The following is a 14566-nucleotide window of genomic DNA, read 5'->3' as shown; positions in this document are numbered from 1 at the left end:
GGCCCGGGGAGGTGCGTGTCCTGGGGGTGTGTGTGTCCCGGGGGGGTGGGGTGGGGTGGGTGTGGGTGTGTGTGTCCCGGCGCCGGAGCGGCTTCCCCCGCGTGTTGGGCGGGGCAGGGACCCTGCGGGGAGCCGCCCCCGGGCAGCCAGGACACGGCCCCGCGGCGGGGCGCGCCCGCGGCGTTTCATGAATGGAGCGGTGACCCCACCCCGAGCCCCGCCCCGCCCCCGGATTGGCGGCGCGGGGCGGCGGCGCGGGGCAGGGGCGGACGGCGGGTGAGCGATGCGGGGCTCTGCAGGCGGGAGCCCGCGCTTGCCGCGCGTGTGCTCTCTCTGGCGCGTGCTCTCGCTCGCTCGCGTGCCGGCGCGTCTGGCTCGGCGAGCGGGACGCCGGTCGCTGCGCGGGGCTGAGGCGCGTGGCGGAGCGCTGCGGGAGGGGTGGCCGTAGTTCGTGCGAGTGACGGTTAACGGTGCTGCCCCCGGGAGAAGCTGTCGCTGAAGCAGCTGGGAGCGTCAGCCCGCCCGTGTGAAGCAGGTACGGGCAGAGCGAGGCCAGGTTGCGCTGCGGTAAGCTCTTCCTCTCTGGTCTTCGCATTATACCGAGTTATAAAAACTGAAAGCTAAACTCTCTTATTGCATGAAACCATAGTATTTCAGCTCATCAGGACAGCCCGCGTTTAAACGCCCCCGTTCTCAGGAGAACGGGGCAGTGCTCTCTGCTGCACCTGTGGCCGCGGCCAAGGCAGCAGCCGCTGCCGAGAGCTCCAACGGCTGCTGAAGGGGATGTTTTGCTGGGCGCAGAAGGGTCCGAGGAGAAATACCGTGCCAGAAAATCAGGTTACAGCTCCATCGCTTTAAGCAATTCCAGTCTCCCTGGGCTCCTCAGGGAAGCGGTCACGGCACCGAGCCTGTCAGAGGTCAGGGAGCGACTGGCCGACGCTCTTGGTCGTATGGTTTAGTGTTAGGTGGTCCTGCGACAAGCGGGGGGTTGGGCTCGAGGATCCTTACAGGTCCGTCCCAACTCGAGATATTCTGTGATTCTATGGTTTGTTCTAGAGCCTCCCCTGGAAAGGGCAAGGTTCAACCGTGCAGTGGGTCAGGTCAGGGAACCGATCCAGCTGAAAACACTGTTTATTTGATTTTCAGATGGCTCAGCTTTCTGATTCGATTGTACAGGGACCTGGACGTAGGCACGAGAGAAATGGCTGTATGTAGTAAGGAGGAAGAGATGCCCCCATCCATCATCCACGTTTAAGGCCACGGTTCCTCGATCACCATGAGCTACTCAAGAGTGCAGGTCCTGCAGGCGGTCCTTGAGAGCTGGGCTTCTCAAACACACGGGTGCTTCAGAAAACCTGCTTGGCTTTTTTAAACTGAGTAATCTGTACAAGGTTTCTTCTTGCTGTCCACCAGTCTGAAGCGCACGGACTGCAAATCTGATTTGACCCATGCGTTGTAGCAGTTTCTTTAACTCGGCCTCCTCTCATGGCAGCAAAGGCAGGTTTCCGCGTGAGAACCTAATGTAAATCGATGCAGGGAAGGCAATAGGTGGTTTCATCTGTCACACCACAGCATCCCCGCTCAAGCTCAGCGATGGCATGTCAGTGTAGCATGAATAGCCCAGCCGTGCTTATTCAGAGATCAAAGTGGTTCAGCTGGAGCTGACTAAAATCATATTTCTTTGGTACACACATGCCGCGTTGCCCTTACAGCCCAGCGCAGCTCTCTCGGAGAGATGTATAAAGATGCCCACTGAGAGCTGCATAAAGAACGACATCCCCAGTATTACCGCAGCGGAGAATAAAGAGGTGTGGGGTCCTGCGCGCCTTACCAGGCGTGGGATAGACCTCGCAGGTCTCTTATGGCCCGCGGTGCCCCTCTGCTCGCCCGCCCCAGGAGCCCAGAGGGATGTGGTTCTGGATTCTCTCATTACCTGTGTCAGCATTAAGTCCTTTCTGACCCGTGCCAAGCTCCTGCTCTCAGTGATGTTCTGCAGCAAGGAGTCTCGTGTGCCAACCATCTTTTTCAAACACAGTGAATGACCCCTTTCCCTGGTTTCACCTCTGCTCCCAGTTTCATGGCAGCTCCCCAGGTTCATGTCTTGTGAGAGAGTCAGACTGGGACCTGGTCTAGGGCTGGTCCGATGCTCCCCATACCATCAGCATCGGGAGAGCAACGAGGAGCTGAATTGCCTGCTGCATTACAGCTGCTTTGCTCTAGCAGAATCTGCGAGTGCTTGTCGTGCTCTCTGTCCTACCCAGGCTCCTTTCACTCTTAAATTTGCCCAGGAAACAGCCATAGCCTCTTTTAAAGATTTGTTCTTCTCTCTGTCTCCTGGATGATTCCTCCCTCCTTCCACCCCACCAAGTTGCTTTAACATCCACTTGCTTTTGCGAGGCATCCTCTCGTAGGTGCTCCGGTATTCCTGGCACTCCCCGGAGTAAGCCCGCAAGCCAAAGCAGATTGTATTATGGGAAAGCAGGGGTACAAACACACACAGACTCGGTCCCTGCACCTTATTTCTGACAGAAATCAGTCGATCTCTGACTCCTGCTTGGTGGTGCTTGCGGCCGAGGCCGCCGCCGTGACTGGGAGGTGTGCTGGTCTGGGTCTGCTGGATGTCTGCTGCAGGCCACCGCCTGCCACGCCGGAGCTGGCCGCCCCGCGTAGCCTGCCAGGCTGCTGTGTGGGAAGGCACCGGGGAGCCTTTTAGCGCTCTGAAAGCTCTGCTTATTAATGCCTCACACCGTGTGAGGTCCATTGATTTGTGGACGCAGCCGCGGGGCTTGACGGGAATGGCACATACCAAACAAAGCAGCCACCCTCTCGGAGAGCCCGACAGAGCTTCTAGACGACTCTGTCCTCCCGTATGTAGCATATCTTTAAAACCAGTGTGCATAGTTAATAGGTTCCACCTAACATCAATAGATCGATGCAATCTAAAATCACCCGAAATATCTAAAAATGGATATCAGTAAAAGCGAGGAAGCAGGGATTTTTGTCTCTAGGGAATGGTTCTTGTGTATCTAGCACTGTGTGTTGGTTTGTTTGTATACGGTGTAAGTTGCTCCTCTGTGAGTTGCATGCCTCTGCTGCTAAGTCTCGCCTTTTGCAGGAAAGACCGTTTTCTCGCTGAAACCGAAACACTGGAAGCAGAATTCAGTCGCTGCTTGGAGGAGAAAATATGAGACAGAATAAAGTCAACTTCTGATGTGATTTCCAGGTTCTGGATCGCGTTAGGATAATTGTTGGGGTTAGGTGCAGACAAAAGCTACCTCTGCTCTTAAAAATGATCCCGCAAATGGCTCTGCCTTTACATTTCAACAGAAAAGAGCCAGGTGTTTTGAAGTAGAGGATGAAAGCACCACTAGCGCAGCCTTCTGTGGAACTTGGAGTAAAATAGACTCAGGTGAGAACAAAGAACAAAAAGCTGACGTGGGATTAAAACAACTTCAAACCCATCTCAGGTTTTCCCACATTTGCTACATGTAATAACTAGCTCTTCTCTCCAGCCCACCTGTGGAGCTATGGCTCTTCTTGATATATGAAGGGGTTGAAAGCGTGCGCTCCCAAACCAGCCCCGCTCCGACGTGCCTGCTGGAACTGCTCCCCCGTGCTGCCTCTGCCCTGGGGAACCCATCGCACCTTGGAGGCTCCTTCCAGCTTTCCGCTCTAAGGTGGTGGTTGTAACGGCAGCTGCATCTTCACCAGCTTCCTAGAGAAGCAGGCAGCTGAAGCTGATGGATCACTTGCTGTGTCAGCTGGAGCTGTGATCCTGGTGGCCTCGAGCTGAGTGAAGACTCAGGTGAACCCACCATGCCTCACTTGCTGCTTCAGTCATACAGGTCACAGATGGTGGGGTTTCTTGAGGAGTTTGACCATTACTCTTCCTTGGCCAAACTCATGTCAATCTACCAAGCAACCAACAGGACCACCTTCAACTGGACAGACAGCCGCATTGTTGAGTGGGAGAAATTTGCTGAGCTGGCTAAATACGAGCCAGAATCACAGAAACCAACAGTGAAAGCTCTTCTAATCGTGGCATACTCGGTCATTATCATCATGTCTCTCTTTGGGAACATGCTGGTGTGCCACGTGGTGCTGAAGAACAAGAGGATGCACTCAGCCACCAGCCTTTTCATCGTCAACCTGGCAGTGTCTGACATTATGATCACGCTGCTCAACACGCCTTTTACCCTGGTAAGTGGCCCACCGGGCTGTCCCTTCAGCCAGGAGGGGAGTCTCTCTCAAGAATGCTCTTCTTGGTCACACCCTCTCTGTGCATGCTCTTCCAGGACCGAGGCGTGAACCCAACACAATCAAGTCTAATAGACAGCTCTGCCAGGCAAGTAAAACACTGTTCAGCAACCTGTGGGCTCCCTTTGCTCCGTTAGACTCTGTATCTCCTAAAAGACTCTAAAGTCTCTCCAAGCATGCCACCAAACCACAACAAGAGCTTCTTGGGGAATGCAGAATAAGTGCCTGGATGAACATGTACTTTTAACGTACACGCAGGGAAGCACTAGAGAGTCACACTTAAAACTTAGTGGGTCAAAACAACTTGAATGCCAGTCACACTCGGGTGACTGGAACAAAGTACTCAAGCTTTTCAGAGCTGCCAGTTGGGTAAAGCCTTCAGTGAAAACTCTCCAGACCTTAAAGGGCGTTTGTGTGACCAAAACTTGGTCCACTTTTTCCAAATATAGTTGTTAGTATAATCAAAAAGCCATTACCGCTGTTCACAACTGGTGTTTATATGAATAGGCCAGGCGGGCTGCAACAGCACCACTCATTTAATCTGTGGTTTTGACCTTATAAACTCTTACATAAAAGTGTTTCAAAATCCAGTGTAGCCGATCTTTCTTTGCGTTTCAGGTGGAGCTGCCCGCAGCCAGCCAAAACCCATGTGCCAGCTCAGGTGCAATCCAAAGGGTTCCTCCGTGGATTTGTTTTCAGTACATTTGCTGGCTGATGACCTGTTGGTTTTCCCCCCAGGTTCGGTTTGTGAACAGCACGTGGATCTTTGGAAAGGCCATGTGCCACATCAGCCGCTTCGTGCAGTACTGCTCCCTCCACGTCTCCACGCTGACCCTGACAGCCATCGCCCTGGACAGGCACCAGGTAAAACGCTGCCCGTCCGCTGTTCCCTTGCAAGGCTCTTCCCAAGCCCCTGTCAGTCTCGGTTGAGCCATGGGTTCAAGGCGGCTGAATCTTGGGGATTAACCCCATATCCAGTGAGAAGGCTCTAGAGCTAAATTCAAAGACGCCCCTCGTGTGGCAGGGGTAGGAAGGTTTGATGGACTTCTGTAGGCTCCCAGGTATGGGACAGGAGGGAAAACAATAAATGTGGGATCACAGGTTTCACGGGACACTCCCAGACTTTCAGTGGAAAAGGGTGAGGACGCTTTTTTCAAGTAGTTTGAGAAGAGCCAGGTCCAACCTAGCCCCCGAGTATGGCAGGGCAGGTTGATCCGAGAGGCTTTGTTTTACATGGGGGGGCCCTGAAAGACAGCAGAGCCAGCGCTGAGTGCCAAGTGTTACTGCAGCTGTACAGGGAACTTCTCCAAGCTTTTTAGTGTACCACCCAAACCCCATAGAACACCAGGCTGTAGCATCCCGAGCTTAAATTCTGATTTAGCTGCCTGTTTGTTCTTCTGCTCTTGCTGTTGGGCATTTGCTGCATCATCAAGTTGCAGGACAGTTGGGGTAAAAAGAAATTCTGAGACTAAAGTCCGGTGGTGTGACTATGGGACTAATGCTGGACCGGTATAAAGGGGAGCGGCAGTGGGAAATCTCTGTTGGAAACACTGGGAGGACACTTTGGAGCTGTGGGAGGACTGGGCCCACCACCGGCCCGCAGCCAGGCTGTGCCAGCGGCCCCGGCGATAAACGCTCGCTGCGTTACCAGTACAGGAAAGGGAGGGCAGCCCGTGCCACGCGCTTATCTCTAGCGGTCACTCTCCGTTCCTGTACTGTCAGTCAAAGAGTATCTTCCAGACTCTCAGATGCTATAAGCTCTTTACCTTTTCATCTAACAAAGAAAATTTCATAAAAGGTGAGTTAATGCCTCAAAAGAGGGGAGGAGGGCTCAGCTTCATAGGTTCAGCTAGAACAGGAGACATCTCTTTATGTAATTCATATAGAATAAACAAACGTACCCACAAGCGGAGAGACTTGTGTAGATATCTTCTTTATTCCTACCTAACGTAATCCACAATTTAAGGAAAATGGTCCTCACAGAACAAAACAGAGAAAAAAGTTTATTTGAAAGCACTTCTGAGCAGATTGAAAAGTTCAAGGTTTCCCATTTTCCAGGTCGCTCTAATAAGCAGGACATTTTCCTAATCATGGCTGTCATTTTCTTAACAGCATTAGATCATGTCAAAAAATGCCTCTGCTGTGTGCACTGGTGAAGGGACGTCGCTTTCCCGTGCGATAAGAGTCACGGTGCAGTCTCTGTTGCAGGTCATCCTGAACCCGCTGAAGCAGAGGATGTCACTAACGAAGGGAGCACTGAGCATCTCTGTGATCTGGCTGATGGCAACCTGCTTCTCCCTACCCCACGCCATCTATCAAAAGCTTTTCCAGTATAACTACAGGTGAGTTATTTCGCCTTCCAAGCGAGCGAGAAGAGGTTCGATGACAGCCCTCTGCGGCAGTGGCTCCCAGTGGTGAGAGCGGCTGGAGGGGCTCCCAGGCTTGGGAAGGGACGTACTGGAATCGGTGGGAGTTCGTGTGTGGATGAAGTCTCACTTCCCACAGCAGAGGCCTGGGCCGCTGGAGGAGCTGCCTGGCTCACTGCAGGGCACGCACGTCCTCGGGACCTGGGTTTGCTTTCACCATCTCCCAGCCTCCTGGACGAGGGGCTGAGTCTCGCCTCCCAGCCTCAGGCTGGTGGCAAGCTGGGCAGCCAGCGCAGCCCGACCGGGGCACGGCGGGTCGGTGAGACAAACCTTCTCCAGTGTCATGGTACCGTCAGGAGGGGCTTTGTCCCGAGAAGGCCGTCTGCTCCCGAGGGCCTTTCCTCTTCCCTCCTCACGCTCGCTCAGCTCCTGAGACCTAAGAAGACCATGTCTAGCCAACTTGCTCAGGCAAGGAGGATAGAGAGAGCTCAAGCTGCAGTTTGAGAAAGAAAGAAAATAAAACTCATGGTGTAAACATCTGGTACTGAGATCAGCAAGACTGTACAGAAAGAACAGGGAGGAGAGGATCGCCTTTGTGAGTCAGCAGGGCCACGAAGCCCAGGTCTCCAAGACCTCATACGCTGATTCACGCATTGTAGCTTCCTTGCATTTCATCCATCTGGATTTATGGAACAGGACCAGCCTTCCTTAAAGCTTGAGGCTCCTCTGCCCAACATTCCATAAACATGAAAAGCAAAAGAGGAACCTCCACCTCTTCCTCTGCAGTGAAGGGCTGGTGAGAGGAACAGGGCTTCGACAGGGAAACGAAGTCATCTCAGGGTGCTGCTTTGCCTCGCCCAGCAGGGAACGGAGCTCTTTGCTTGGCTGAACACAACGACAAAAGCTATTAAAAGGCAATGAAGTGGAATTTCACATGCACGTGAGGACTTCAGAAGAAAGTGAAAGTTCTGACCTAGAGAGAAAAAAAAGAAAAGAAAGAAAGGAAAAAAAAAAAGCTTATCTTCCCCCCCCTTCCAGCTGGTCTAGTGATGGCATTCATTGCTGGGAAGTCACCCTCTCTACCAGGTAGAAATCAAGAACCAGAAGTTCTGGGTTGGTTTGCCCTTGCAATATTTTGTTCCTCCATGGTGTCCAACCTGTTCTGGTCCTCTCGTCCCCACCAGCCTGTGGCACTGCTAGGACTCTTCCTGGCTAGAAAACAGCCCGTAATGCTGCACAAACTGGTGTTTTTCGTGGTGGTCTGTGTCACACTGCTGCTGCCTGCATTTCCCAGGAATGCCAGGCTGGAGGCCAAGGGGATAATGTTACAGGGGACAGTGTTCTCAACCTGAGAGCGGCATCCTAGGGAGCAGGGTAAGGAGGCAGTAACAGGCAGCAGGAGAAAGATTTCTATTGCCGATATGGAGCTTCTGTGTAAAGGACAAATACCTTTCTTCCTACAGCACAGCCAGTTCCCTCCCATCAGCACGGCAGGGAGAGCGTTTGGCTGCCCACACGGGCTCTTTATTGCTGTTTGTATAGGAGAGGTTACACAAAATGGGAGTGTGATCTGGGGCTTCGCAGCTCTTCCTTACTTGTGCTTGTGATGGATTTCACCGAGATGCCTCCGTGGGGGATATAATATCTTCAACTGCTTAGACTTTGTAAACAAAGTGCTGGGTTACTCCTGCACTCGCGTTGCTTCGCAGCTGTGCTGAGGGTATTACTGAACAAATGCCTTATGAATGAACCCGGGCCGCTATCTGTTTCACAGCACCTGTCTCTGCTCATCCTTTGGCGCAGCCAGAGGAAACCTGGCCTCGCATCGGCACGAGGCAGCTCAGCGATATAAGGACTTCCAGGACGTGCTATTCTCATCCCTGCTTTCCATTGAATAAAAATCGCAGTTGTAATATTGCTCGTAATAGCTCCTGCAGGGCCCGGAGCTCCTGAGAAGCCCCACCAGGGCGCTGCTGGGGTCTTGGGGACAGGAGAACACGGGCTCCACCAGCACCAAACCTCTCTGCCTGCAGCGCACAGGAGCGTGGCCAAGTCCACCGTCATGCCAGAATTTATCAAAATGCAGCGTCCTGTCTGGCTTTGCTCTCAACAGCCTCTTCCCTGAAATAATTGTGAACCTCTTCTACAGGTCCGTGCCCCTCCTTTAGGTGCTCAGAGGGAAGGGGGCAGCGAGGGCGGCAGCTCGTTTTTTGCTTACCTGCGGGCTCACTCTGCTGCTCGCTCTGTTCACGTTTTTAGGCTCCGCAAGCACCGCAGCATCACCCTTGCCAGCCTTCAGCTGCGATGGCTGCAGCCCCGATGCTGTCCCGAGCTCAAGGCGTTCACCAAACGGCCGGTTCCTGGGGGCGCGGTGAGGGATGACCGCCCCGCTCCACCCCGTCGTCCCCCATCGGTTCTGCACTTTCTCTGCGGCTTTGCTCTTCGGCCGTGGCCAGGAAGGGTCTGACCCCACGCTGCGGTGTCACCTTGGGTGCTGCGCTTGCTTCCCCTGCCAGATCTCCGGTTACTTTGGCAGGTCCCTTGCGGCAGGCAGGCAGGCAGGCAGGCACGGCTGCCTGCAGGCAGGGGCTGGCCTCGTCTGTGCTGACAGCAAGCCAGATCCGGGGGGAGGGAAAGGTAGGGAGTGCAGTTCACAAAGGATGATTTTCCTTCTGCATCAGTTCCCCTCTTGACAAACATCTTCAGGGTCCTTCACGGCCGTGCTCGGTGGAGCTCTGCTCCCCCCGCTTTGTCAGCCCTCCGACAGCTGTGCACAGGCCCTGCTCGCAGCCGTCGTCTTCAAGCAGTCCTCTGTTTGTGGCACAAAAGCCAGCTCCAGAGGTTGAAAACAGGATATTAAAGATGTTAATCAATACTGCAACAAATAACGCAGCTTGATGGGGACTAAAGTCCGTGCTGAATACAAGTGAGGAGAGGACAGCAGCTGAAGAGAGAAGGGCAAAATGGAATAAGAGGAAGAAAAAGAGAGGAAAAAAGGAAAGAAAAGGAGAAAACATTCATCAGGAATAAATGTGTGAGTGCTCCCTTCTCCTAATGTTTCACCATTTCCAGTCACTGTGGGATGCGGAGGGGACACGGGGCTCTGCGGAGGGTGCTGGGGTGCATCAGCTGAGAGCCGCTGACAGCCAGAAAATGCGAACAGTGCCTGGATCCGCCGGGTTGAACAGGACAGATTGCTGAAGTGCTGTTAAAATAAGCCATTGCATAGAGTTAAAGTCAGTTCTTCTGTTAGTGAACCACAGAAGTGAAACTGTCAGGCTTAAGTTAATCTTGAGTTAAGCAACCAGGTTTTCTAATCATCATGCCTGTTTTAAGATGTAGCGATAAGGTTGTAACAGCCTGTCTCCTGAAAGGCCAACACGGACGGGATGGTTGGTACAGGAAGGAAGGCGTGCTGGCCGTGCGGGCGGGCTCGTGCCTGCGAGGCTCTCACCTGGCCCCAGCCTCCCGCAGCCCCTTCCCCTTCCATCAGTCATGGCTTTGACCTCCCAGCTGGTGCAGCCGTTTTCTGCTCCGGCCGAGGGTCCTGTGCCTGCTCGGGGCACAGAAGGGCGGGCGTACCCGTGTAGGGCATGGACTGCAGATCCAACGTGGCAAAGACGAGCCAGAGCTATTGCAAGCGTGCTGTGGCGGTGATCCAAGCTGTGCCGTGACTCTGCCTGCCCCAGGAAGATCAGGTCACTTGTGCTCGGCCAGACAACAGCTCTCACAACCCTGGTGCAAGAGGAGTGGCACATCCCAGGCTGGATTTCTGGGTGGGCACGTTCAGGGAAGCCTGGGCATAATGTGTCCTTTTTCCAGGTGCATAGGAATCGCCTGTGGGACTGGAGAAAAGCAGGAGTTAGGTGGGTCTCACCCACTGCCCTCTTTCCTCCTGCGCTGTTTTTTTGGGGAAGAGGAGACCGGCACTGCCATGCCTCTGTGCCCATGCACATGGGGAAGGGGCAGATGCAGCCAGGTCAGTGCTTCTTTCACAGTCGCCCCTTTTGTAAGAACGGGGTGACTTTTGCCATGCTAAGGGGACACGAGGGACTCATTCAATTAAAATCAACTGCAGCTTCTAAGAGGAAACTCCAGTTTGTCTTTCTAAGAATTTCTCTTATCAGACAACACAACAGTTTAAGGGGAAAGGAGGTAATGATACACGGTAGCCAGGCTTGTCCTTGGTGAGACGGACACAGAGAACATCATGAGAAGACTCTCTGGGAAGCAGAGGTTTGACTGAGCTTTGTTTTGTTGATGTGAGCAATATCTGGCCCTCCTCTGTCCGTACTACAAATCTGAGGAGGTGGTTGGGGGTGGTGTGGGAGCCTCACTGTGGTTTGCCAAATTAGCAGCATCCAATTTGCACAGCAATGGCCACATGCTATATATGCATTTCTTTGTTTCTCAAGGGAAGCCACTGTCCGGAGTTTGTGCCTCCCTGATTTTCCTGAGCCCGCAGAGCTGGTCTGGAAGTATCTGGACCTGTCTACCTTTCTCCTTCTTTACCTCCTGCCTCTGCTGATCATCACTGTCACCTACACGCGCCTGGCCAAGAAGCTGTGGCTCCGCAACGCCATTGGAGACATCACCACGCAGCAGTATATTGCCCACCACAAGAACAAGAAGAAGAGCATCAAGATGCTGATGCTGGTGGTGGTGGTCTTTGCTGTCTGCTGGTTCCCTCTCAACTGCTACGTCGTGCTCATCTCCAGTCTAGGCATCAAGACGAAGAACTCCCTCTATTTCGCCTTGCACTGGTTCGCCATGAGCAGCACCTGCTACAACCCTTTCATCTACTGCTGGCTGAATGAGAGCTTCCGCTCGGAGCTCAAGTCCCTGCTCTGCATGTGCCAGAAGGTGCCTCGGGCTCAGGACAACGTTCTGCCGCCCGTGGGCACGTCCTGCCGCGAGGCGTGGATGGAGCAGGCCAGGCACAGGAAGGGACCTGCCTTGCAGACCGTTTGCTCCACCGTAAACATCCAGACGGCCAACACAGACCTGTGAGCCGAAGCCCTGAGGTGAGTTAGCTGGATTCGGTGGACATCAAAGGGTATCTCCCCGTTTCTCCCCAGGAACTGATGTTGCTGCTCTGGTGTTTTACTACTGACTTTTGACTTATATCGCAGTAGCACCCCCTTTACTCGGCACAGTGGGAGCACAGCCCCTCAAGCACCCTCCCTGCCAGCCCACAGCTGGTCCGAGGAGCAGGCGAGTGTGCAGGGGACATGGAGGCCCACAGACAGCGTGATTTGCTTTTGGGGTTTCCCATCTTATTACTAGCAGAGGCAGTGGGACCTGGGTTTCCATCATTGCTCGTGCTGTCCCAAGTCACTGGCCTGTCTCAGCACTCATAACACGTGCCATGACACCAACGGGGCTTTGCAGAGCAGCAGAAATGGACCCGTTTTGACATGGGTTTGAAGGAAGGTCTTGGACATCCAAGTTGACTCCATCCACACGGAGTTTCACCAGATAATTTACACCAAAGCCTCCCAGCAGAGGTAAGGGTTGTCAACAGCAATTTCCCCTTCAGACGGTGCTGCTCCTGCCCCGGCTCTGTCCCACCCCTCCCTCTGCCGCTTCTGGAGCTGCCGAGCCAGCGGCTGGAAACCAGCCCCGGCCGAGAGGGGAGCGAGACTGCACGCCCGGCAGCGGCGGCAGCAGCCTCAGACGGCACTCAGGCGGACAAATTTAGTCCATTGAGAATTTCATTTTGGTTTTATTATAATTATATTAATTCAGGAAATAAACCTACACTGACACTAAACAAGAGGCCACAAAATATTTCATCAGGGCTGTAGCATTTGCTAACTGAGGAATGAAATAATTCTGTGTAATTACTAATTGCTGTAAAAGAGTTTCATTTAAACAACGGAATTGACTCTGACTAAGAGGGAAGGTTTTGTTTACAGTCCTGGGAAAAAATACAGTTTAATTTAGCTACGCTTGGGAGGCAGGTGGAAAAAAGAATACAGAACAAAGGAAAGATTTAGTACATGAGAGAGATTAAAAAAAAAAAGACGTTAAAGGCAGAAAGAAACCAGAATTGCTATGGGATTTCACAAGCAGTGTGGAGCAGTGGCTGGGCACTGGGGAGCGGGAGCTGGGAGGACCTCCTGCCCCTCTCCGCTTCCCTGGTTGAGCTTGAGCAAGGGACTTTTCTTACTTGGAGAAGACAGACAAAAGACAGGAAAATATTTATTACTTACTTACCCGTCCAGACTTTGGGTCGAGTAGTCATAAGTCTTTTTCAGGAATAAAGCTACGTGTGTTTTGAGCCCTGACAGCTCCTGGGTAGTCCTTCAAAACTCGGTGCTGGCAACTGGTAAGTGCTGCAATGGTGACAGAGGCTCTGGTATGCACCAGCTGGGGTGGTTGCTCTCTGGTCCTCAGACCTGAAATTCATAGGAAAACACTGTTCTCGGCAAAAAAACCCAAACAAACTGCTTTGGATAAAAAGTATTCAGTGTTGGTGCGGCCTCACCTTGAGTATTCTGCGCAGTTCTGGGCCCCACAATTTCAGAAGGATGTGAAGGTCCTTGCATGCCTCCAGAGGAAGGCAAAAAAGCTGGTGCTGGGCCTGGAAGGAATGTCCTCTGAGGAGCGGCTCAGGACTTTGGGTTTGTCTAGTTGGTGAAAAGCCGGTGATGGTTTTCAGTAGTTTAAAGGTAGTCATGGCTCAGGGTCAGGGATGCTCCTGGTCTGCCCTGGCGACAGCCCGGACTGAGCTTCTGCCTGGGTTGGAGGCGGGGGGGACCCGGGTCGCTGGCGGGGACGAGGACGTGCTCCCACCACCTTCCTGGGGGAGGATAAGACAGACCAATGAAGGGAAACTAAGGACTGATTTTTTTCCTCCATTTGTGCAGTGAGAAGGAACAGGAGAGAAAGGAGAGGAGGTCCTCACTTCCAGGCCATTTGACCCCACTCGGCCACGTCCCTGCACCTCAGGTGTACACTGCAACATCTGCACGAGGAGGAGAGAGCAGAGCATCGTGAGCGGCAGCAGAACTGGATGAATACACGATTCCTGAGGCACTTCACTTGGACACGAACAATTATTTGAAAATGGGAATTTAAGGCAGCCTGCTGCTGGGTGCCGGCACTGCCCTCTCCCTGTGCAGAGCGGGGTCCGTTTTCAGTTGAAAAACATCATTGTGAGTCTTTCAAAATGTTAAAAGCATCTCTAATTAATGAGCATCACCTCGTTTAATTATTAAGAGAAGCTGTCATTTGCCTTTTTACTGTTCCTTGCTCCTTCATCAACTTTTAGTGAACGGCCCTCAAACTACCGTGTATTCCACATTATTAAAATATTATTTCTTCCCTGTGGAAAGGTGGATGTCAGTATGGCGTTTTCAGTTTCCACTACAGAAATGTAGCAGCCCATTTCCACTCAAATATCTTCATAAGTTTAAGAGACTTTTTCCCAAAGAATGCAAAAACCAGCATCCTTCATCCTTTGGTTGCTGTAGCACAAGTTCTTAGCATGAGCTGAGGATGTAAATGAGAGGCAGTTATAAGATACAGCGAACGGGCTTCTTTCCCATACTGGAAAGTTTCCTTTGAGAGTGGAAACGTGAGAGTTCAGCAACAGTTGGGTAAAGCGTGGACTCACCCAGGACCTGGCCTGGAGGCCGGAGGGGACAGCCACACGGCACCGAAACCTCCACTTGGTGCTTGCTCTGGGTCCAGAGGACTTGATCTGCACTATTGAACTTCCCTGACGAGCTCTCTAGGGCCCCTTCAGAAAACAAGGTTTAAACTCACTATTTGGCAGTAGGTAACAGATTCATGCCGACTAATAAGAGAAAAGCAGGAGGACCCATCTCTCTAGTGCCGTGGCAGTAGCGCTAAGTGAACTGTGATAGCAGCAGCTGTCAGTTAATGGGGCAGACGCAGAGCTTGGTTAGCTGTGATTCATGGGCTTAGTTGCTGTT

The 14566-nt window shown here is 52.8% G+C and overlaps 1 protein-coding gene across 4 annotated transcripts in view; it reads left to right on the top strand.

Moving 5' to 3' along the window:
* LOC104012914 (G protein-coupled receptor 83) overlaps positions 1-13909 on the top strand; it is a 41828-nt gene extending 27919 nt beyond the window's left edge. For 2 of the 4 annotated variants that reach the window (XM_087749244.1, XM_087749247.1), the window contains 5 exons: positions 3116-4200; positions 4996-5121; positions 6466-6599; positions 11039-11647; positions 13496-13909. In XM_087749244.1, coding sequence (XP_087605370.1) covers positions 3817-4200; positions 4996-5121; positions 6466-6599; positions 11039-11633 — 1239 coding nt within the window. In that variant the 5' untranslated portion in view covers positions 3116-3816 and the 3' untranslated portion in view covers positions 11634-11647; positions 13496-13909. Of the gene's footprint in view, positions 1-284; positions 568-3115; positions 4201-4995; positions 5122-6465; positions 6600-11038; positions 11648-13495 lie in introns of those variants that run through there. The other 2 variants (XM_087749246.1, XM_087749245.1) reach the window with 2 other exon arrangements.
* The last annotated feature ends 657 nt before the right edge of the window (positions 13910-14566 follow it).

This window comes from Nipponia nippon, unplaced genomic scaffold, assembly GCF_047370975.1.
Source record: "Nipponia nippon isolate SJK-2023a ecotype South Korea unplaced genomic scaffold, ASM4737097v1 scaffold_12, whole genome shotgun sequence".
Lineage (NCBI taxonomy): Eukaryota > Metazoa > Chordata > Aves > Pelecaniformes > Threskiornithidae > Nipponia > Nipponia nippon.
The sequence above is the reverse complement of the archived record's forward strand: the minus strand, read 5'-3'. Positions and strand labels throughout refer to the sequence as shown.